At 41.0% G+C, this 24,287-nt stretch overlaps 1 protein-coding gene across 8 annotated transcripts in view; it reads right to left on the reverse strand.

Moving 5' to 3' along the window:
- Positions 1-764: 764 nt before the first annotated feature.
- SMARCD3 (SWI/SNF related, matrix associated, actin dependent regulator of chromatin, subfamily d, member 3) overlaps positions 765-24,287 on the reverse strand; it is a 77,658-nt gene continuing 54,135 nt past the window's right edge. For 6 of the 8 annotated variants that reach the window (XM_050970933.1, XM_050970932.1, XM_050970931.1 and 3 more), the window contains 9 exons: positions 21,422-21,544; positions 19,609-19,704; positions 19,008-19,109; positions 17,318-17,479; positions 13,244-13,341; positions 8,448-8,583; positions 6,270-6,392; positions 4,932-5,033; positions 765-4,852 (listed from right to left, as the gene is read on the reverse strand). In XM_050970933.1, the coding sequence (XP_050826890.1) occupies positions 4,781-4,852; positions 4,932-5,033; positions 6,270-6,392; positions 8,448-8,583; positions 13,244-13,341; positions 17,318-17,479; positions 19,008-19,109; positions 19,609-19,704; positions 21,422-21,544 (1,014 nt within the window). In that variant the 3' untranslated portion in view covers positions 765-4,780. The remainder of the gene's footprint in view (positions 4,853-4,931; positions 5,034-6,269; positions 6,393-8,447; positions 8,584-13,243; positions 13,342-17,317; positions 17,480-19,007; positions 19,110-19,608; positions 19,705-21,421; positions 21,545-24,287) is intronic. The other 2 variants (XM_009099763.4, XM_018924934.3) reach the window with 1 other exon arrangement.

The raw sequence follows: 24,287 nt of genomic DNA on the forward strand, positions 1-24,287 counted from the left end.
GAGAAATTAAGGAATTTCTCCTGGTAGTTTGGAGATTATGTTATCGCAAATGAAAGAAAGTAAAGAAATATTCCCGGTAAGAGCCCTTGGGACCTTCTGGGCTGAATTTGTAAGGGGACATTGATTCCCTATAGTGCAAATACACAACAACCTCCAACACATAGCAAAGATGTCAAGTGAGGTCTGAAAGCACCAGTTTGACAAACCTCATTGTCACTCTTTTTTTCATTGACTTTTGCAATCAAACTCCAAAGCTGGAAACCTGTGCTCCATCCAGCCATTCTGGAACAAAACAATATTCCCTGCCAAACTGACAATGGACAGGGGGCAGGGGTCTCCTCTTCAGAAGCTCCTGGCCCAATCTGGAACTACAATGACATATTATACATAGTAGAAGAAACTCAATATGATTTTTTTATTTAAGCAGAACCTAGGGAGAAGTGCTATAAAAGTGGCATCGACCTGTTTGCTACCACAGTGGAGATGGTGACTCTGTAGTTCCTACACCACCCCTCAGCATCCAAGCTTTAGCTCTAGGCTGTCCAGGAGAGGAGCCAGATCTCTCCAATGGAAAGGATTTCTCACTTATTGATTATGGAAATGGCTGAAGGTGGAATCTAGAGTAAAAAGGAATTCACAATGTTTGCATGTCTTTGTGTGCATTCACAAGTGAAAAGAAATCCAAACACTAGAGATCATTAGCAGGAGCAGAAAGAAACCAAGGTACCGGTCTTCATTATGACACATAAGCTTAGTGCACGAGATACAAAGAAGCAAAGTATTTATTGTTAAAAGCTCTTCTACGAATTAGAATTACTCAGCATCATACAATGGATATGGTGGCTACAGAGTAGAGGGAATCTCTTTCTCCCTTACCCCTATTCTTTATACACGTATTTGCTCACTCTCACAAACCCACTGTTGTATTTTTTAGATGGAGTTCTTCTCTTCAGTGAGTTGGGAAAAGATGTTTATAACACAGGATCTGGCAGAACAGATACATCCTATTAAACAACAGAGCAGTTACAGAAAGGAGACTGCTTTCTTTAGGAAAAAAAGAGCCTTATTTTCCTCTTGATCTCTTTCCACTGCCTTAAAAGAATTCTCCACACAAAACCAGACCAACAACCCCCAAATACCTGATTAGCATTTTGGCAGTATTAGGAGCCCTAGGATATACACCAATATTGATTTATATACTAATATTTTCACCTGGCTTCCACAGGGTAAGTTCTAAACAATGTGGTGTAAAAAAACTTGCAGCCGAGATGATGTCTGCACTACAGCTACCAACCCTGCTATGTCGAACAACTGAATCCCTGCTGGTAACAGTGAAAACACTTTGACAGTGTGTCTCAAAGTTATTTGCAAAACTTTTGGTTTGGTCCTTGTCCCCCACTTCCCAGGCTACACACCGACTGAGACTGTCTCTCCCACGAGTTCTGTGTGTCCGCATACACACACAGAACGCAGACTCACATAGGCTATGCTATTTCCAAGAGTACTTCGCATGTTATCTTGTGCTGTGTCTTTCTGGTGCTTCAGTGGTACTCTGCTCCATGTTTTAATTTCCTTTCCCACTGTTGTATTATTCTCTTTATTCCACAACTGAACATTTGCTTCCCCTTCAATCTCTAAGAAACATTTGATCTGATTCCTGCCTCACGGCCAACAACCCACAAGATGAAAAAAAACCTCTTTCTAACCTGCCACATCAACACTTCTCCTCCAAGATACATTTCCCTCCTACTGGTACTCCAGAATTCCATTGAATCCTTTCCTAGTTTGATGCTGTATTTTCTAACAATCTATATTATGATCTATACATGAACTACTTCTATGCACAGAATGGTTTTTCGCAGTGTGCATAGATTTGTATTGTATGGTGGCAACTGAAGACCCCAAAACGTCTTCTTGTCACCTTTTATACACACAAAAACAACCATCCTGAACTTAAAATAAGTTCCTCACAGTCTGCCATAATTACCTGCCTTTTCAGTGCCACTACCTTTCATTTTCAATGCTCAAGCAGCACTTGGTCTAGCTGCTTCCAGTATTGCTCCATTATTTATCTTCAAATAAAATTTTTCTTTCTTTCACAAACAAGCAAGCTCTTAATTGCACCTGTGGAACAAAGGACAGATTTTTTCTCTCTGATTCAGTAAAAGATCCGAACAGTGCCTGAACACAGGAAAAAGGCATCAGAATCTCAAACCCCAGTTTAACCAAAGGAAAGACACTTGACAGCTAGTCCTAAGACTCACTGGTAGTGACCAGTCTTTTTTTAAAGACGGTGAAATGTAAGAATTTAGATTCCGGACTGCAATCTGCAGTGCCATCTTCAGTGGCTGATTCATGCACCCACCCATTTCAGTATAGTGCTGCTGCTTGACAGAGCTTCAGCTTTCAGCGATGCAGTTGTGAACACTGGCAACAACACCACATTAGTTTTGTTAATTTGCTCTGAAAGAGACTTGGAACCAGATCCATTCAATTAATTCTACAGAGGCTCTAAAACCAGGCTGGACTCCAGTCTGTTGTCAGCTGTGGCAAATGGCTGGTACTGCTCTCAAATATCTTCCACTTCAGTGGGAAGGCTCTCAAACCCCAGAATTCCCTGGCAGACAATCTGAGCTGCAGGCATCTATCTCAGTCCCGTGCCCTTCTCATATCCTTGCGTATTTTCCTCTGCATTTCTTATTCCTGCGGACTGAGCATACCCCTGATTGTAGCTGCTCTGTTTGCCACATACAGACAAGAGTTTTATACACTGAGCAGCATGCACACAACGGACAAAGCAGCATAACAAATATGGAAGCACAGTAGCAGATGATCCCCACTGTTTTCTCCTTGTAATGCTTGCTTGTAGTCCAATTAGCGGAGTCTCAAATTAAGTAACGTTTCAAGTCCATCACTGTGGCAGCCTCACAGTCCCTCAGTATAACCAATTTAAGACTGCAGGATTTCACATTTTACTGTGAAAAGAGGCGTTAGCACAAGAGTGAAAAATGCCAAATCGAGCCATTCCCATTAAAAGGCCTCAGACAATGAGGTACTTTTTCTCACACCAACAGGTTTTGTGGGAGAGTACTGCATCACATAAATTCAATCAAAAGTAAATTTTCTAAGACATCTCTGAACACAATGGGTGGACTAAAAGCTTTGACACTAGTAATGTGAAACTAAATAAAGGGCTAAAGAGAAGACTATCTCTTCTGTGACTGAAGAGAAGAAACTTTTAAGTTAAACTAAGAGAGAAATTGGCAAAGACAGCAGAAAACACAACATTAGAGAAAAAATGCATTTATTCAGAAGAGCTGCCTTCCTTCCATATCACATGTGAATTTGATTCTCTTTCCAAGGAAGTGTAAGAATGGAGGTGAAAAGGAGTAACCTAGAAGAGGATTTTGAGTGCCACATCAAATGGACAGTTTTACTTTGGCAGCTGCTTTTTGGACTAGAAATTATATTGGGCCTTTATTACAGCTCATCTGTGCACTACAAAAAATGAGGAGGGGAAGGATTTAAGGAAGATGTCCCTGCTTCCAAGTAATTGTTCTACGAATTCCCATTATCTGAATTTGTCATACATTTACAAAGAAGATGATTTCCAAGGGATATGTTCTCTGTGCTATTTAAGGCTGATATGCTTTATAACTCAACAGCATCCAAAATAACCAGCAGGTATCATGTATGGGAGAGCTAAATAATTCATAGTAAGAGGCAGTTCACCTATGATCAAAATATGAGACCAATCCAGGGACTCTGTTAACATCCTGAAGTAAAGAAAAAACTACCATGTGACATTAAGTTAAGCTTCTTGGATTCTACACCAAGAATTAGGAAGTTCTTTTCAATGATGAACCCTACAGGCACACAGAGAAACATTTAAATAATCTGGTATTTTACATACAAACTTATTGTTAATATCTGCTGCGTTAAAGGCAGGCATCAGCAAAGCACCATTACGCTATTTTAGTTTTCTCAGAATGCCTCATTTGTTGCTAACACCACTGATATTAAGGATGCATAAGAAGCTCTTATCCCAGGAAGTATTCTCTTTCTCTCAGTACAGTGTACAGATCATACCCACCTAGTGATATGTGATTCAATCTACCTTTCACTGCTGGGACGGGGGAGAGAAATGATTTGCATCTGCAGAAGAGATGGCCTGACTATATGTCTTTCTTCCAGACAGGCTCTGCATTCCAGGATGCAAATGCTCCTAGTTTGTTCTTTCAGATGGTGAGATAGCTTCTTGCATTGGTCTGGCTGAAATAAAAACTCTATTCAGGAATATAAAGCATCCCACAGCTATAAGAAAGACTATCTTGTCTAATTCCAGATAAGTTACTGTTTGTGACTCTTGGGTAACATAGGGTAAGAACTGCATTTATTTCTCTAAATCTGTAGTCTCCTAGAACACCTATCTCAACCTCCACGATCGGTGCCACCCATGATTCTAAGCATAGCCCATAAGGATTTGCTGTGTAGTGTCTAACTTTCCACTAAAACTTAACAATGTGCGTTGATGAGTGAACCTTTAGTCTTCTTTCACACTGACACTTGTATGGTGCTGTCTCTGGCTTGGAATGGTTTGAGACACCCGTCCTGGGCAAGATTTTCAAGGGTCACTCTAAAGCTGGTGTTCTGACTGGTGTGTTGACGGCACGTTCTCATCCAGTCAGGAAGCAGGTCCATGTTTAACAGTGAGCTAAGTAACACTGAGAAGTCCACTGGTTTGGTGGTCATGATGCCAATGGAATCCTGTGAGCAGTACTTATGTGTTACGCACTCCCAAAGATTGTTCCAATTCCTGTCGGCGCTGCTGGATCTGAAAGAAAAAGACACGCTGTACAGTTTAGCAGATTAAATTGCTCAGTGGCAAGAGATGCATTTATAAGTCAGCAGTACGGATATTTCTTTCATACCTTGCAGTAGAAATATCTGCTCACAGCTTCTTGAGACCATGGCTCATGATAAAATTCAGCTCTGCGCTCTTCCTCTGGGTTTCCAACCACATCAGTCATCACCTGGGACAAAAATAAACCCATTTATCACCATAGCTTTTCCATCACATAGAGAAACTTTCAGATTTACCCAGAGTGAAAATTTGTCTACATTACACATAAGAATGGTCAGAACCGTTCTCAAAGCCCAAAGCAAATGTACAATGTATGCTTACTGCCAAAACAGGATCATAGAACAATCAAATGGTTTGTGTTGAAAGGGACCTTTAAGCTCATCTCATTCCACCCCCCTGCTATGGGCAGGGACACCTTCCACTAGATCAGGTGCTCCAAGCCCTGTCCAATCTCCCTCCAGGGATAGGGCAGCAGCGGGTTGGAACCATTCTACAAAAAATAGAATTTGATGACTTTGTCTCCAGCATCACAGAATCACAGGTAAATATAGTTATTGATATATTTTGCAAAGCAATGTTGTGGAAACACAACTCTGATGCCAGCAGAACCTTAACAGAAAAGGCTCTTATGGGACTAGTTCTCAGTCAGGGAAAACTGAACAACTATTCCATGTATCTCAGTAGAGAAGCTCCACAACACCTTTGTTTTTAGGTCCCTCAAGTAGAGGTCAGCTTTACTTAAACATGCTTTCAGATGCCTGTCCCCATTGAATACAATACAAACAGTAATAACCGTAATCTTAGGAGTAGATTTTGGGAAGACTATTCAGTTAACAGTAGGCATTTATAAGAAAGACACAATGATTTTATTAAAATAATTTCATGGATTCAATAATACAACTGATTTTGAGGCATGTCAGTTAAAGACAGAAAATGTGAAACTATGAGAAACAAATTATTAATTTTTGCTGGCAAACAATTGAACTTCTTTACATTTGATTTCTTGCATATCTCAAAGATAAGCTCAAGGACAGCTGATAAGATTAAATTATGAACCAACACCCAAATTATGTTCTTGTACTATACGGCACTCCTGCTGAGTTTTACACAGCTTTGAATTTACAGAATACATGAACCAAGCACTGCATTTTGAACTTACTGTCTGGCCACAAATCAACCTACGACTCCCGTGAAACACCACTGTTCCACTGGAACTGGAATACAACCTAAACTATCTTTTCTCCAACCTAGTCTTTCCTTTCCTAAACTATCTTTACTATCTACTCTGGGATTGCAGTACTCCCAATCATTCATCCTAGATGTTTGGCTACACACTCTATGTACATCTAGATAAAATTCTTCCATTCTAGTTCCACTATTCATTCTTTTTCAAATCTTATCTCACCTTAAGATCCCTGCTTTGGGACCGGAGAAGGTCTTGGATGTATCCTTTGGGATCCTTGGAGAAACTCAGCATAAAATCACGTTGTATTTTTAGCTGATTTATGGATTCAATTGTCTCATGAATCTGACAGGAAAAAAACCAAAGCGGATATTCTTTAATTTCTCCCATGCTCCAGTGACCATCATGTCAGCTCCGTTACTGTCTTTGTACTCCTGGTAATGTACAAAGGTGGCAATTCTAAACCATAGACTTGTGTAGCCCTTACTAGGGATTTTTCAATTCAAAAAGCAGCAACTTAACTGCAATCCTGCCACTTCATTTTGGTTCCACTTGTACTTTTGCAATACAAGTATGTACAGGATTGTCCTTCACTTCCTGCACTGAACTCCTGCATGGCATACAGAACTAAGCCATGTCACTGCACAACGTCATAATTTCCTGTGTAGAATCACTCTGTCTGCCAAGACTGGGATCTTTGCTACATAAATATGCAGTTAAGTAGTGCCCAGTGCAAGAAAGCAGTTATTCCCCTGGTTACCATCATGATCACATCTTCAATATCCTACTGTAATCCTTAAAAACTCTAGCAGTTTCTTGATCAAGTCCATGTCAAATGAACAGCCATGGCTTCTAGATTTTTCTTAAGAGAAAGCCTGTAAAGGTCACAATGGCTGCAAAAAGAAGAGCGTGAACAATGAGAAATCATGAGTATGGAAGGTTTATAGAAAATTAATCACATCTTTAGAAATATTATGGCAGAAATATTAAGTAGTGGGGAAGAATGAAGACTGAAGAGGAGTCAAGGTCCTATAATGGATAATGATCAAGTATGAACGGGAGGACATCTTATGAACCATTTGCACACAGACACACACAAAAGCAAACTTTTGCTGCCCTATTCCTCTAACATTCTAGTCTGAAATAATAAACCTATCTTGTTTAGTTTCATGTATTCATCTCTTTTGCAAAAACAGCTAAGGTGTCCAAGCACGTGGGAGAAAATAATCATCCCCTGATCTGGTTATGCCATCAAGGCCAGTAGTGTAGCTACTATGCGGTATGTTAAGGGAAGAGAGCTGCTGTCAACTTAAAATCATTCCTTCTTTGGAAAAACACTGTAGTTGTGCAGAGTGAACTCCACTGGCATGTGCCGAATTCCCAGGAGGACACTCCAGTGCAGCACAGCAAGGCCGTGCACAGAGGGACACAGGAGCAGCCCGTGCCCATTCACCCAGCAGTGACTTCAGTAACTTCACTGATCACAGCTTGCCCTGTGCTGTAGCAAATATTCAAAAAAGAGGTGACACAGACAGGGGAAAAGGTGAGTGGGACTGGAAACAGAATCACCCTAAGCATGCTGCTTGCAAGCGTATATAGGGAACCAACTGACTGAGCAGCTGAAAAGGACCATCCTCAAGAGCCATGACAGCAAAGACACTGCAACGGTTACCAGAATCCATTGCATTGCTGGTGCCCAGACACCCTTTAAAACTGCATGAAGACCAGAGTTTAACACATTTGTTTGTATTAGCAGTAAACAAAGAGAACCTGGGCCTTGCTCTGAAAAGGCATTTTTGTTTATCCCTTACCGATCCAAATCAGCCATTGATACATGCCAGAACTTGCTAACAGCCCCTAGGACACGAATCTCTAAAACAGCTTGTAAAACCCACCACTGCCTTAAGACAGATATTATTTGAAGTGCACATGATCCTCTTCCACTGACACTTAGAACTGCCTAAGTGGTCCAAGTGATTTTCCTGCCATGCAGGTTTCATATTTCCACCTAATCCAGAGAGCCATTCTGCAGTTATGAACTCACACCTGAGCACAAGATTCTCCTAGCTTTGGCTCAGTGATTTAACAAGATATCATGACCTCTCAATAAAAAGTTAATCATACAGTTCAGGTGGTTCTCAAGCATCAGGGGACTTGGTACACTACCTGTGAAACTCTTATCATCTCCACAACCATGTTAGGCCTTGGATCAAATCCTAACTGGGAATGCAATTCACACTGATGTATTCCCACTGCACTTGGCTTATTCATCCCTTGAAAGCACATGCCCTTAACAAGTCCTCATATCACAACATTACTGTTTGACACATGACACCAAACACATGTGAAGCCACACAATGAGTACATGTACCATGGGATACTTTACTCTTGAGCTAATACCTTGTTATCCAATGCTGTTATCTCCTGTTGGTTAGCTGTTGAGAGAAGAAAACTACTCATCTGGCCCTTTAATGGGTCTTCAACTTCTACATCTATGTCATAACAAGCCGTCTTCTTCTGATCGTTGGGGTCAACACTATGGAGAGTATAACACAAGATCATGAGAACTGCCATAATGAATCAGAATTAATTTCTCAAACTCACTCTTCAATAAAGCCTGTTGCAGATGCTGTGAAAAAAGTGTAAGAACGGGGTATCTTTACATATTTTCCTATTCTCGTATATTCTCTCACCTTTTTTCAGTCAGATTTCAAAGACTTTTGAGCTGGAGCTTTTGCCCAGACCATCAAATCTAATTTCTAACATCCTCCTGAAACTTGATACAGTAAATACCAGTATCATTCTTTGGCTTGTCCTGTCCTTAATTTATCTTTAGCTTGCCAACTTTTAGACTTAACATTTACTTTATTGTTAGACTAAAGTTTCTTAACAAGAAAACAGTCTTCAGTGCAGTAGTTGGTAAATCAGACTTCAGTCACTGTCCCTTGCAATATAAAAATGCTGGCTTCTCAACCCCACCTGTAAAATGTGTGGGTGGTGTGCATCTGCAGTAGGTAGCAAAAAAAATTTGTTCAGGATCTAATTGAGTTTGACTGACTCGGGGGAGCAGAAGAACTTCCAGGGATGGAATTGCATTAGGAGTTTTGAAAGCAGGTGGAGGAAGGTGATCTTTCTCTAGTCTCAAGACCGATGAGGACACATCTCTAGTATTATGCTCAGTGCTGGGCTCCCCAGTGCAAGAGATATAAGGAACTACTGGAGAGAATTTTTCAAAGATTTGTGAAGATGATTAAGGCATTAAAGCACCTCATAGCTGAGGAAAGGCTGAGAGGTCTGGGACTATTCAGCCTGGAAAACAGAAGGCTGGGGAGGGAACTTACCAAAACTTGAAGAGAGGGTTTAAAGAAGGTAAGAGGCAGGATCTTTTCAGTGGTACCCAGTGGCAGGACAAGAGGCAGTTGATGCAAACTTAGACACAGGAGGCTCCTTCTGATCACCAGGAAACACGTTTTTACTGTAAGGCTGACCAATCAATAGCACAAATTGCAGTAAGAGTCTCAAAGCCCATCTGCCTTTCCCCCAGCCCAGAGTCTCCCAAGTTGGAGACACTCCAAAGCCATCTGGACATGGCTGCGGCCAACCTGCTACAGGTGGCTCTGCTTGAGCAGGAGAGGGCATTTGACCAGATGATTTCCAGAAGTTCCTTCCAACTGCAAGTATTCTGAGAATCTCTGATGCTGTAGTTGCCAGGAAGAAGATGAGCAGCAGAAGGAAAGCTAAAGAAAAACCCAGGTCTGGGTCTGGTTCTGCTGCTATGTCGAAAGCCACAGAGAAGGCTCCACGCTGTCTTTGGCTCCACTGCTCCTGGCTGAGTCCTGCCCTCAGGCTTCCCAGAGTCCCGAGCCCAGGTCAGTCAGAGGGACCCTGACAGGCTGTACAAACAGGACAGCACTTCTGCACGGTGAAGTTCAGCACTGGAAAAGCTCTGCTCCTGGGATGGAATCACACCGGGCAGGAGGACAGGTGGGCATCAGTGGGCTAGAAAACAGGTTGGCAGGAGAGGACTTGGGGGCCCTGAGGGACAGACAACAAGTGCAGAAGGAGTCTGAGGGGTGAGGCAGCCATAGCAAAGGTCAGCTGCAAAGGGGCTGCATTAGCACAGGTTTTGCCATCAAGCCCAGGAAAGAGGGCTTGCTTGCTACTCCACGCTGGTGAAACTGGACCTGGACTGGTGGGCTCAGGACCACAAAGATGTGACACCCTGGAGCAAGGCCTGCAGCGGACTCATTTGCTCGGGGGCTGGAGCACAGACCTGCCAGGAGAAGCTGCAAGAGCTTCTCCAGCCTGGAGAAGAAAAGGGAAAAGGAGATTGCCTGGGAGAGTGTGATGGCCATGTGGACTGGTGAAGCACAGACAGGGCCAGCCTCCCCTTGGAGGTGCCTGAGATTAGGGTGAGAGGCAACAGAAACTCACTGCAGCATGGGCAATTCACTCCCTATAAGAGATTGGTTTCTAGAAAATCATGATGACAGTCAAAAAGGGGGATGCCAGAGATAATCTGTTTGTACTAGAAGAATATTGGGAGAGCTATGCTTTTGCTAAGCTTTTTAACACTGCAAAGCTTGTGTTTTTAATGTGTGTGGAAGCGTGGAAGATGTCTCGCTTCTTTGCAGAAATGGAAATCCCACAGAGGTTATTCTTTTTACCTCTGATTCCAGGCATGTCAGCTGCTGTGCCTCCACTTCTAAGCTCCACTTCTGAGCTCTAGGTAAGATTTGACTTCTACCAGCATCTCTACTTTATGTCCACTTCAACCCCATTGCATTGTTTCTTCTTTTTCTTCAAAAAGCAAGGTTGTTGGTGCCCAGAGAGTGATTTACAATGCTATTATAATTTCTACGATGAGTTTAGAATACTTCACATTTTTTCCCTGTGCATATCCTCTAAAACTAGAATGAATAGTTGTGATCTACTTGATCTTCCTGTAAAAGTCAGGCCTGAGGATTTATCTGAATTACAAGCACATACATTTACAATCACTAGTGACGAAAAATTCCCTGTAATAGTGTGCTTGTTTTGGCTGGGATAGAGTTAATTTTCTCCATAGTAGCTGGTATGGGGCTGTTTTGTGAATTTGTGCTGGAAATGGTTGGTCACAGAGATATTTTTGTTATTGCTGATCATTGCTTGCAGCCTGCTGAGACTTTTTCAGCTCCTCACACTTCCTGCCATTGAGGAGGCTGGGGTGCACAAGGAGCTGGGAAGTGACACAGCTGGGACAGCTCACCCCAACTGACCAAAGGGATATTCCAACTCATGTGGCACCATACTGAGCAGTAAACTGGGGCAGGTGTTCACTGCTCAGGGTCTTGCTCGGCATCAGTCACTTGGTGGTGAGCAATAGTTTTCATCTGTACCACTTGTAGCGTTGGATTTTGTTCATCACCACCAATATCATCATCGTATACTGTCTCTCTCTCTCCCTTTTAACTTTTCAACGCTTCCCCCTGCCCTGCTGGAGAGTGAACGAGTGGATGGATTAAGACTGGATTAAACCAGGACAGGCAGCTGGCATACTGTTTCAGTGGCTGATTACATTCACTCTAAGAAACTGAATGCAGAGCGACAGGCCAGAGCATTTGTGAGACCCTGTTTTAAGCTTGGTTGGACCAGGCCCTTAAGTATCCTGGACAGACTTTGAACCTGAGTTTGGATGGAGAAGGTCTCAATGACCACCAGTAATCCCTTCTACCGTAAATTATTCTGTGACTTTATGTGTCTAAAAATTACTTACTTTCTTTAAATTCAGTGACAGACTTCCAGATTTACTTTAGCTTAGCCCAACACTGTAAAGACTTCACTGCTAAAGTACTACCTGTTCCCAGGAAAAGAGTTCTTCCTTTGTCTACACCATTATGTCAGTACCATTTAAGGTTGTCAGGTGCTGTTTGGAGCACACAGCATATCAGACAATGTTGCTAGACACAAAGCTGTAGCTTTGTGACACACACCTGTTCTTTAGCTGGTACCTGACAAAAACCACTCCTTCCAGTACCTTTTTGTCACCTGTCTGCCCCAGAAACATAATCATCAGTTCCTTGTCATTCTTCTCTAAGCAATCTCTGTCTCTGAGGACCTTAGCTTTTTTGTGGTCCATCAGACAGGTCACTGAGTTGTACCCAATGACAGTACACACAGAGCTCTCAATCTGCACGGCCACCAAGCTGCTTCTTCATTACTCTGTTAGATACATTCAAATGAATCAAAAAGCAAACTTTATTTTCATAGCCTATGTAATATTTAAAGTATATTACAAATTTAAAATAAAGAACCCAATTTTAAGCAAATTCAGAAACATTTGCTTAAAAATATATTGAATTATTTTATATATTGTAATATATATGTAATATATTGTAATATATTCTATAGGAAATCAAATCAGTCACCTAAGTAATAATAACTTTTAAACACCCAGAATCAGAGTTTTGATCCTGACCACAAAAAAACTTGGAAAGGATTGAAATATCTGAACAGCAAAGCTGCAATCCCCAGAAGTCTCTTTATCCCCCTCCTCCATGTATACAGCTGCCACTTAAAAAGGCACATGCTGGAAGAGCCTGAGAGAGCTGAAAGTTGTGTTTCATCTGCTGTGCCAGAAAGACATCTGTTTTGACACGGATACGAGAGCTCAGTATCTTGGTCACAATGACCTCCTCTGAATCCAGACATTCTTTGTTGTTAGTCTCTGGAGATCTCTTGACTCCTTGGCATTCTCAGGATAAGACTAAGAGTCAAGGAGCTGACCCAATCCCAACAAAGCATGCATGGACTGGCCCTGCATTTGAAATCGTAATGCTGTTGTACATTTTACAGAATATATCAGTGATTAGAATGATTGCCCATGATGGACGATTCCTCATTTCAATTTCTTTTTTGTCTCTTTGTGGGTTGAAACTTTCATTCCGCTCTCCTTAGGAAAAACCCAACCAATGGTATTCTAGTAAATATAAAAGCTGGTTTTCATACTCCTAGAAAATTGATGCTGTGCTAATGAAAATAATTCAGAATTATACAAACTAGAATGACACACAGAACGAACACACAACGAAGGTATTCATCCCCAAGTTATAAACCCTGGATTTTGGTCTGGTCCCTACAGCTACTGCAGCTCTTTCTGTACTTTATCTAGTTGAGTGTTTTGCACAGGACAGTGCTGAGCTGGCTAACCAGCTTACCTGATGATGTGGTTTATCACTATCGGGTCTGGCGGCAGCAGTAGGTTAGTAAGTCTCTGGGGAATTTCAGAAAACTTTAGCCGTGGACAGTCAAAGATCTGGAACACAATAAACAACAAATTTTGTTTGCCCAAAACCTATCTTGTAGATAAATGAGAAAGTAAGGAATCTGCAGCTCACAAGGAACTGAGGCAATTACAGAAGGTGGTTTTGAAAGCTGTAATTCAGGGTCCTTGCACAGATTAAATTTTTGGTCACTTCTGTCCCTGCACTTTCATCTGGGCTTCCAGACATACCCATCAGGCCATGACAATTTCAGGTGTCTCACTTCTGGTTTAGCTGCTGGAGGGAACAGGACCTTTCACTGGGACATGAGGATCAACTGTATCAGTGATGGGAGAGAAGCAAATACTCCCTCTCTTACTGAGGGTTTACAGCAGCATATTGTAAAGAAAATGATTGATTTTTTTTTTTTCAGAGAGAAAAACACAGAGAAAAAACAAAACAAAACAAAAAACCCCAGAGAAAACACAAAAAGAGTTTGCCTTTTTTCCCCCAGGGATTGTTTCCTGCAATATTTTGTGCTAAAGAAAAATACAAGAAAACATTTCTGGATTTTAAAACCATTTTCAATTTGTGAAATTTTCAGAATTACAGAAAAATAAAGTCAATGTGATATTATTTATTTTTAACCAAAGCCTGAACAGCCACTTGGGAGGGATCCACCCCTTTCCAAACAATGGTTTATGGTTACTTTCTCTTTACTATGGTCCTGAAGCTAAATAGAATCATAGACTCACAGAATATCTTGGGTGGGAAGGGACTGACAAGGGTCATTGAGTTCAGCTCCTGGCTCTGCATAGGACAACGCCAGAAATCATACAATAAATTTCTGCTGAATTCAGGGGAAAAAAAATCTGGAAAGGGTTAAAAGCTGTACAGTTTAGAAATTTTCTGTGAGCAATGGAAGTGCATTGACACAAATATAGAAACAACACCCTTTACACCTGGAGTTTTCAGAAATATAATTATTACAGCCTTTGTTTCCTACTGTGATTTTTAATGCCCTGAACAAACAGACTTTTCTCTAAAGATACTCCATTTAAACTGACCTTAAAAAACCACATATATAAAAAACTATATATTAACATTTGCCTAAAAATGTACCCTTATGTGGAGGCAATTTGTAAAAATGTTCAGGCCTATGCAAATGCCTCTTGGGGAAACTATTTTCACCTGACAGTAGAGATACACTACTCATAGTATTGTATCTATAAACAGAAATATCCTTTGCAGCTCCAGAGACAAAGGATGCAGGCAGGGTTGAAAATAAAGGATTCTCAGGTTGTAGAACAGACATACAAAGTCAGATGCTCTGGCTCCACAGTTAGGGTATCTTTTGAAATTCAATTTTCTCATATGAGTGAATTTGGCAGCAGAAGTACCTAGGAGCCATCTCTAAGAACCATTTGTAAGGTTTTATTGCTTTTGAAACACCTTTTTTCTTGCTTTTGCTTGTAACACAGGGGATTTCAAATCTCCCTGCTAATGTAAACACTGTTTTTAAACAGAAAAGGATCTGTCTTCCATCAACTCTAAAAGCTGTGTTGGACTTGCCTGCATCCAGGAATTCAGCCAGCTAGTTTCTGAAGAACAAGGAAGTAACAAAACTTACTGAATCTGCAGCTCACTCCTTATTTGAATCCTGAATTCTGACACTTGATAGAGATGACTGTGGAATTCCCACCCACAATCTCTCCACACCGAGCTCCATGCCATCTGCTCTCACCACTGGCTCAACACTCATGTCCAACTCCTAACATGGATGCATGCCTGAGTGACAAGGGAAAAGGGATCAAGGACACACCTTAGTGAGAGGAGGATGGGAGACTGGAAACTAAGGGTGGGTGGAATTTTCCTAAAGCTTCTCACATTCCTGCATAACTGGAGTTAGTGGTCTAAACTAAGTTAGGCTCTGAAAGCCTCTCTGGCTACAGCGATCCTGGTGGGTCAGGTAACTCATTCAGTGATAATTTCTTAGTCTGTACTGTCTCATGCCCATAGACATAAGCTCAACACAGCAGTGTGGGATTCAGAAAAGCTGGCATACCAAATGAGAAGACCAGTATGGCAAGGGGAATGCCAGGGACACTGGTGCATTGTGTACTGCTCCCCCGAATGATATACACACTTCCAGCCAGGACAATGCTTTTCTTTCCAGGAGTTATGTGGCTAAAACTATAGAATCTACAGAAATATAATCAGACCGGAAGGCATTAATAACCCAATTCCTTTGCCCTCCATCTCTCAACCTTAGAGTATTAGAGTGAAAAACAAAAAAAAAAATCTCATCACGAAATATTGCATTTATTGTAAGGGGATTCAGATTCCTAAGTAGTAGTGTCAGTTTTGAAAGCAAGATCACCTAATTAGAATCATTTTGCCAGAGACCTAAGAAAAACAGAAACAATCAAAACAATCCCATTTATAATTTAAATCAGTGCAAGCACTGAACTTTTATGAAACTATTCCAGATTAGCCAGCTCTTGCAGGGTGTGAAATTCAGTCTTCTAGAAAAGCTATCAGCTACTTCCCAACTGTCTCATTTAACTCATCTTCTGAGAATGGGAAGACAATTGTCAGGTGTCATAGCATTCCTGCAGAGTTTTAAGACAAAGGAGATCTAAGAGCAAGTAAGTCTATAAAGAGATGTATGAGGAAAAGACAGCTTCAACAACTTCTCATTCTAGCAAAGTTCTTAAACTGAAAGTTAAAATTGATAAGGCTCTTCTGCTTACTAAAAAATAAGATAAGTACATCTGTACAGGGTCAGACAAAGGATCTGCTGCAAATCTACCATACTATCCTGCCCTTGGTAGTGGCCAAAAGTGGATACTAAAGGAAAAATGTAATAACAGGAAAAACATACACTGGTTCTTCCCCCCAAAAGAACTCTCCCAGCTTCCACAGCTTTGCATTTAAAACAGCCCAAGATTTTTCATCCATTGGTTTGTCACTTTTGGAACCTACATACACTTTTTAGCATTTGCAATGTTCTATTGCAAGGAGTTTTGAAATTTAAATATGCTTGAGTCCTTTTGTTTGTTTTCAACTTGCTACCTGTCAGTTTTAGTTGACGGACTGTAATTATTGACCAAAATATAAAAAAATACTCCTTTTTCACCTTTTTCTTTCTGCTCATGATTTTTCAAATGTTTTTCACCTTTGCCTTCCCATTTCTTCTTTGGGCTGGCAGAAACAAAACTCATTCTAAATTTGCTATAGGTAAATAAAGAAAAGAAATCAAATAATCTAATCAAGAGAACAAACAGAATTGTCATTTCGCCAAAAATTCTCATGTGGTTTTGATATGGAGTTTTCATTATTTTTGAAAAAGACTGCATGCTGCAATCCTCAAAAAAAACAAAACCCAAACAAACAAGAGAGTGACTATATAATCATGATCACTTTGGTTCTATATGCCTAAAAACACCCATGAATCTCACAATTATTTTGTTGCATTTTGTAGTTTCAAATGTGCAGAGCTATCTTTAAATTCACTTCAACCATTGGCTACTTTGAACTATAGTAGGGCAAATTAATAACAGAAAATAAAAAATTAAAAAGAAAACCAGGACACAAGTTTCATCACAACATTTACTTTCATTGGTTGCTAAAACATTATTCATTTATTGCAACTGCCAGTATTTTTCTTACATAGAAGTATGTCACAAACTCTACTTTCAATTACTTTCAAAGTCATGTGTGCCTGAAAAACAAAGCCAGGTAGGACAGTGACAGCTTAGTTAACTTGACCTTTCAAAAAAAACCCCATAATCATATTTACAGAAAGGGTGGAGATGCTTTTATATGGCCTTCTTGGTTTTGACAATACTGGCACATGGAGAAGGTGTTAATGATATTAGTTGTAGCGGCTGATGAAAGCCATTCAGTACTGAGGATACTGCAAATCATCAAGGGAAAATAAAAATCAGTCATTTTCATTCATCCCAAATTTGTGGCTGTGTCTTAGAGTTTGCTTCTAAAGAGCTACTGTGTCCAGAAAAGAGTTACCTGCTGGAAGTACTTGTCGCAGTTAATGTATTCCTTATCATGGGAGTCCTGCAGCTTGTTTGTTTTGATGTACTGCCAGAGAGCCTGGATGATGGCCGAGCGTGTCTGCGTGTGGATCCCCAGCAGGCGGGCCAGCCGCGGGTCCAGCTTGAACTGGGGAGGCTGGAACAGAAAGCCAAGGAGGTGGCAGTACAGAGGAAAGCAGACAGATATGCAAGTATGAAGTTTCAGTTTTAATTCTCGGGGGACTCTGTTCCTCAGGAGAAGTATCCCATTCAGTGGCAGAGATTGAAAAAATACAAGTTTGTATTTCTGCATCCTACCCTTGGTGCTCTGGAAGAAGGACCTTGTATATGTGCCATGTACAAGTGCCATGCAGCACATGTACAAATAATAAAAACTTGCACAAAGAGTCAGGAAGAATTTTCCCTTTCAACACTGATGCAAAATTTGACTTCTGGGAATGAGAGAAGAAAAAGAACAGCCCTTCCTCTGAACTACTGGAAGATAACCACAGAGAGAGAGAAGGAAGGCAGGATGATGCTTCCACAGCTGCTAATAACTGCCGTCTCACATCAACACACTGTCTTGGAACTCTGTTCAGGCATGAACCGTTCTGGTGCACACCAAAAAATTTACCCAACTACAACCAGTCAATAGATTTTATTTATTTTCCTGATCTCAGTGATATAATTCAGCTTCCCTGTTCTCCACCTCTTGTAACATAAACTCCTTGGAAAATCTGGAATCGGATGCTTCTTCAAGTGTGTACTCATACTCAGGTTTAGTATTCACCACATTAATAAGCAAGAATTACTCTGATGGGTGGCAGGTCACCCAAAGCTAGCTTTATAACAAATCAGGACCTAATAACAAAAGAACATCTATTTTAAAGCATAAATTTATAATAATAGTGAGCATAACAAACATAATTATATTGTCTTAATAACAGAAATTCTCGTTGCCTATATCAGTATTTCAGTTAGCCCATATGCTCCCTAAAATTAATAAAAATTTCTCTCTGTTAACATAAAATGAAATGCCTATATCCTGACTGAGATGCTCTTTGCCTGGAGGCAAAAGAAAGTGGCAGAGAACAAGTTCTTAAAGGTACACCATCAAAATGCACTTGAGCCTGAACTGTCATTGAAAAAGGGGATCCCATCCACTCGCAGCAGAGTGAGTTTAACAGTTAACAGTTCCCGTAAGACAGCAAGATTTCTTCCAGGGACAGTTTCAGTCAGATTAGTGAGCTCCACAACTGCAGTATCCACCTTTTGTGCCAAGGTAAGGCTGCCACAGCTACACAGCAAGTCCAGGTATCATTAGCAAAAGCTTCTCCTCTGAATTTTTTTTAAAGAACCACATGTGTAACTTGCGTGCAACTCCTCTGACTATTCTCTAAGAAGCTAAAGGAGAAATGCATATTTTTTCTGCAGATGGGCAAGAAGAATACTAATTATTATAATGCCAAGACCAATATTTTGCCAGACTATATTAGAAACTCACTTGATTTGTTCCCCTTTAAATTTTAAATAATCCTTCTGTCTGGTATCATTCTAACTTCAATGGACCATATGACACTGCAAGTACAAGTATATTGGGTTTTGAGCTGTGTGACAAGACAAATTTGCTCTGTTGCACTAGGTCTCAGTCGCTGTATGTTCCAGGCTAAAAGCAGCACACTGACCTGGTAGTCCAACATGAGGAGTAATGTGCATCGCACGCTGACATCCCCAGGTCTCTTCACCTGGAAGCCATCTGTTTCCTGGGTCGTGGGAGTTCTGTGCCACTAACAAAGGGAAAAACAAAATTGTTGGTCTTTTTTTCACTGATGTCCATGGAGGTGCATCTTGCACAGCATACCATACCAGAAGACAAGTGCAAGCTTTCTGAAGATCTGGCAATCTAAAAAAGAATGTAAAAAAGATAACAAAACCAAACCACACCACCCCCGCCACCTTCACCCTCCCAGTCATTTCAATTCAGCTTTAGTGCAGAATCTGCTCTGCTGTTAACATACTTTACTTGTTAGGAGAAATGTGCATCAATATTTTCATCTTTTCATACATTCTGTTCTAAGATGTACACTGCAGCACTAAATCATCTATGTTTTTAGCACAGATTCCTTTAGCAAACATTCTTAAGAATAATGGAATTTTGAAAACTTTGAAAATACTTTAAATGAGATAATGAATGCAAAGTCCCTTAAACCAGGGAAGCAACAGGCGCCAGGTTTTTTATGTGTGCCAGTAACTAGTTTGTACACAAAGGGTGCACAGCCTTCTCACCTCCACAAGATGATTGTCAGGTCCATAAAGATCTTTGTCCAGTTCAATAACCAAACTCTTAAAAAAAGATGAAAACTTCCGTTTCTGTTTGCTGAGCTGTATAAGCAGAAGAACCAGACATGTATAAGGCTGCATTTATTAGCTTGTGTCCTAGACTTCTCAGTCTGTCTTGAACATTAAATCCCATGTAAACCACAAGTGTGATCAATCTGAGTTCTCCCTCTGACAAAAACAGGGTAAGATGCAAAAATCTCAACAGTAGTGTAACAGTGTACATTTTAGGGAAGATTTCCTTGACTCTTAATGCTATTGAAAAGGACTGGCTTTTAAGGTGAACATGGCATCCATGAGAAAGGTCCAGAGAATGGTCATGAAAGCTATCTCAGGACTGGAGCACCTCTCCAGTGCTCAGGACAGGCTGAGAGAGCTGGGGTTGTTCAGCCCAGAGAAACACAGGTTGCAGGGAGTATTTAAAAAGGGGGCTCGTAAGAAAGATCAAGGGAGACTTTTTACCAAGGTCCTGTAGTGACAGGACTGGACTGGTCTTAAAAAGGACATTTTTTACTCAGAGGGTGGTGAGGCACAGGTTGCCCACAGAAGCTGTGGCTGCCCTATCCCTTAAAGTGTTCCAGGCCAGGTTGGATGGGGCTTTGAGCAACATGAGCTAGGGGAAGGCGACCCTGTCCAGGGCAGTGGGATGGAATGAGATGGTCTGGAAGATCCCTTCCAACCCAAACCATTCTATGATCCTAAGTCCTCTGTATACCTTTTTTTTTAACAGCCTGGGGTTTTTTTGATGAATGCTAATTTCTTGGCCTGATTTATCGGATTACAGTAAATTTTGCAGACTGTCATAAACTAAGCAAAACTATTTCCTTTTAGGTTTTTTATTTTCATTTAAGTATCAGTATTTCCTGTTCAGTGCACAGCTCATATTGTCTATATTAAAAATCAGAAGGTCTGTGATTACCTGACTCTCCACAGAATACAGGCCACAGAGTTCCAATTCATTTCTTTGTATTTAATGCAGATAATATTTTATTAAAAAATACTAGTAACTGAAAAGTTATGTTGTTCCAAAAAAGAATCTATTTCTTTATTGAAATTTATGCTCTAATTTCTAAACTGAATCTAACTTCAATTCCCAGATGCTGCACTTTGTCACCCCCTCCTCCTCCAGCAAAACTCTGATTCATGTACAGTTATCTCCAGACAGACTGAAAGCTTTGCCCTCTCCACACATGCATGTTCTCCATCTGTTTAGCCTATAAATGCTTACTTGTGAAGTCTATACAAATAGATGGATGCCTTCATTAGGAAAGTCCAGCCTTCCCCAAGGACAGCTAAATCCACCACTGAGGTTTCTGAGGACTTCATAATGGTAAAATGTTTCTTCCATCCTTGCTCTAACCATTCATACATCATGTTGTACCCCCTAAGAATATGAAGTACTGCCTTCTCCTTGTTATCCTGCTCTTCACAAGATGCAATGCCCACTGTAGGCCAGAATTACCATGCCTGCTGTAATCCGAACCCTGCCATCTCTTTAAAGGGATTAATCTCAGCCCTCTTCTCTCCACTTCCTCCTACCTATCCTGTCCTTATGTCTGCCTCATTTTCTGCTGCACTCTTCAACATTCCCATTAGGGCCTTATCCCTCACTTGGGTTGGGCACAGTGCCTTCCCAGCAGCAACAAGTCAACACTGCCATTCAGACATGTCTTGTCTCAGCTGATGTCCCCAGAAAAACCTACCACCCCAAAGGACAATCTCTAGATCCTGCCAGCCCCAGTGAAGCAGAGATAAGTCATACATCATCAAGGAGCTTCCCCTCCACGCGCAGCTCCCACGAAGCAATGCTGCCATCAGAGTCATCAGCGTCAGATTTTGCAGGATTAAATGTGTTGGAGATGTAAAGTCTCAGTTTCCGCTTTTGCTGTTATGCACATAGACAAGGGAAAAGTACATATCCAGTTTAAGTTCAGGATCTGAGGAAGCTGCAGGAAAGGTGACAATTACACATTTAATAGGGAATCTCTATGTTTTGTACAGCTGCACTGACTGTATGAGAATTTAAGATTCTGTTACATGTATGAAAATACATTGAAGAGCTGAATCTAAAAATTCCTTTCAAAAACCCTTGGCTATAAAAAACATGCTGAAATTCACTGTAAATGGAGGAAGACAGGAGGTTGCCATGCCTAAGAAGTGATACATCCTATACTTCCAGATTAGATATCTGAGAAATCATTGTGAGTAAAGCATGATATTATGTCCTTTCTGGCTTCAACCTAGCTAAATCGCTAAAATTCAGCTGCAACTCTATTGCAACACAAATGCCTTTCATAGTTGCATAGCTCAGATTTGTAAATGGCAGTCACAAATACAGCACATGCTGCAAACCACCTGCCGGGCACACCTCTGCCCATCTGCATTCTGCCATCATACAGCATCTGGTAACAATCCTCCTGCAGACACACCTGAACACACTGACACACACACACCGCTGCCTTACCCTCCTCTTCACCTCACCTGCCTTCACCCTGAGCAAACATGCTGCAGCTCCAGCTTGCTGGTAGACCTGAGTGAAGAAAGGCACCCTGCTTCATCCCTAACCCAGGTGCTCAAGTCTGTCAGAGATACAATCATGCTAATACATTGTCGTTTTTACAGAACACCTGAAGTTTCCCAGTCACTGTAGTGGCTTATGGCTGTGTCATCTCTCAGTGCCCTTCCTTCCATGCAGGTATTAAGTCTGATGCATGGATTCCAGAAAAGATTATTATCAAAAATTATTTTGGGACTCTAATCTCCAATACCTATGTAGAAGACAATGTTAAAAGGGCTACAGGTGTCAAGTTAATGCCAACAAAACAACATAAGAAAGGAGCAATCTTGTAAAGTTTATATACACATAGGAGACAACGAAGTTACATACAGCAGATTATACAGTATAATCTGGCATAGAGGAATGGGAAAGGCAGAGACGTATGGCTGAAGAGGAACAGGAAAATTACTACATTTTGCCAAATCTGGAGAAGACAGTGACAAAGAGGTTTGGTAGAAATGGGATGCCAACACTATGCTCTGACAAGGAACAGGATTTTCCACAGTGCCATCAGTGCAGAAAATGACAGATTTACACAGGTAAGAACAGGGAGATGAGCAGAAAAATCTTCTTGTGAATCCATGTTTTCTCCATCTTTTCCCACAGGATTTCTGTTGTCAAAGTGCTATTTCATAATATAATTATTTTAATGATCCCAAATCTCTATTTAGAGTGGTGGATTTGTGAAGGATTTCACATTTCTAAACTCAGAACTCTTCACATTACCCTGGACATTTTATGCACCATTCCTAAATTTTATCCCCACCTGGATTACTTGCAGAACTGTACCTACATACACAAGCAGGCTTTTACTTAAGAGACATCTAGTGTCAGCAGCACCACTGGCTCCTTGTAAGAGCTACCTGGGAACGGCTCTGCTCCCAGACATTTTGGGAGGCTGTCTCCTACTTCCAGGTCCAGGAACTAGACAATGGCTCTTGAACTTGCCCTACATACCCTTATTACCAACAGTGGTAATGCATACTTCATGCAGTGGAATTTAAAGAAAATAAATTTAGGAATCTCTAGCAAGATTTCAGAACCGTGGCTCTAGAGCCAGGAACATTACTTCGGACCCTTAAGCTCTTTCTCTCCTACTGTGACTATTCTCCTGGCAGCTGATTCAAACTACCAGTGAGCAAGCAAGACCCTTAGCAGGGACCCAAGAGTACAGTATGAATCCTACCTGTAAGGGATCTATCCAGTAAGAACTCCAGCATGCACAGCCATACTGCTGTCATAAGGATGTCCAGTCTTGGAAGACACCAGTGCAGAGATGAGATATACTCATCTCTGAGTATATCTCATCTCTGAACTGATACTCAAAACTGAGCTCAAGAAAGAAAGACACCAACATGGTACTGGGTCGGGTTTTAGAGTACAGACCATAAAATCTCTTCAGTTGCTGACACACATCAAGAATCACTGCATTTGGTTCACTCTCAATATCCCTATGTTCCACAATAACTTCAAGTTCATATCCAAAGGGCTCTCAGAATGAGAGAAGGAACACCTTCTTCCATCTCCAGTTGAGCAACTCCATCTCATCCAGGGAGGAAATGATAACATTTATGAGCAACTTGACTGCTTTGCAGCCTAAATAAAGCAGTGGCAAGAAGAGACTGCCCTTCAATAAATTCTGTAAATTTCTCAGCCATGTGCTTTATCACACAGACCTGAAATCTGTTCTCCTCTCTGTACAGTGGATTCTCAGAGAACAGAAGAGCAAGCAACCAAAGGACTCTCAGTACCTGGGAGCAAAAACTAAAGAGAAGACTTACAGCTCTAGGGCAAAAAGAAAGTATCACATTTCATCTCTTCAGACACACCAGAACTTTACCACCCAAAAAGACAAAGCTAAGCAGGGGGAACTTCACAGAGACTTGATCAGCTTTGTGAATCAAATAATCTCTTGTCCAAAAATCAGTAAATGCTTGATCTCCTTGTTCTCTTACAGTAAGACACTGATCTTTGACTCAGCTTCAGCAAAAGGAACTTTAAATAGCAGTCATATTAAAATGAAAAGTCTTCCCCTAAACCCATTGTATTTCACTTACGATTTCTCCTTGAG

This window comes from Serinus canaria, chromosome 2, assembly GCF_022539315.1.
Source record: "Serinus canaria isolate serCan28SL12 chromosome 2, serCan2020, whole genome shotgun sequence".
NCBI lineage: Eukaryota > Metazoa > Chordata > Aves > Passeriformes > Fringillidae > Serinus > Serinus canaria.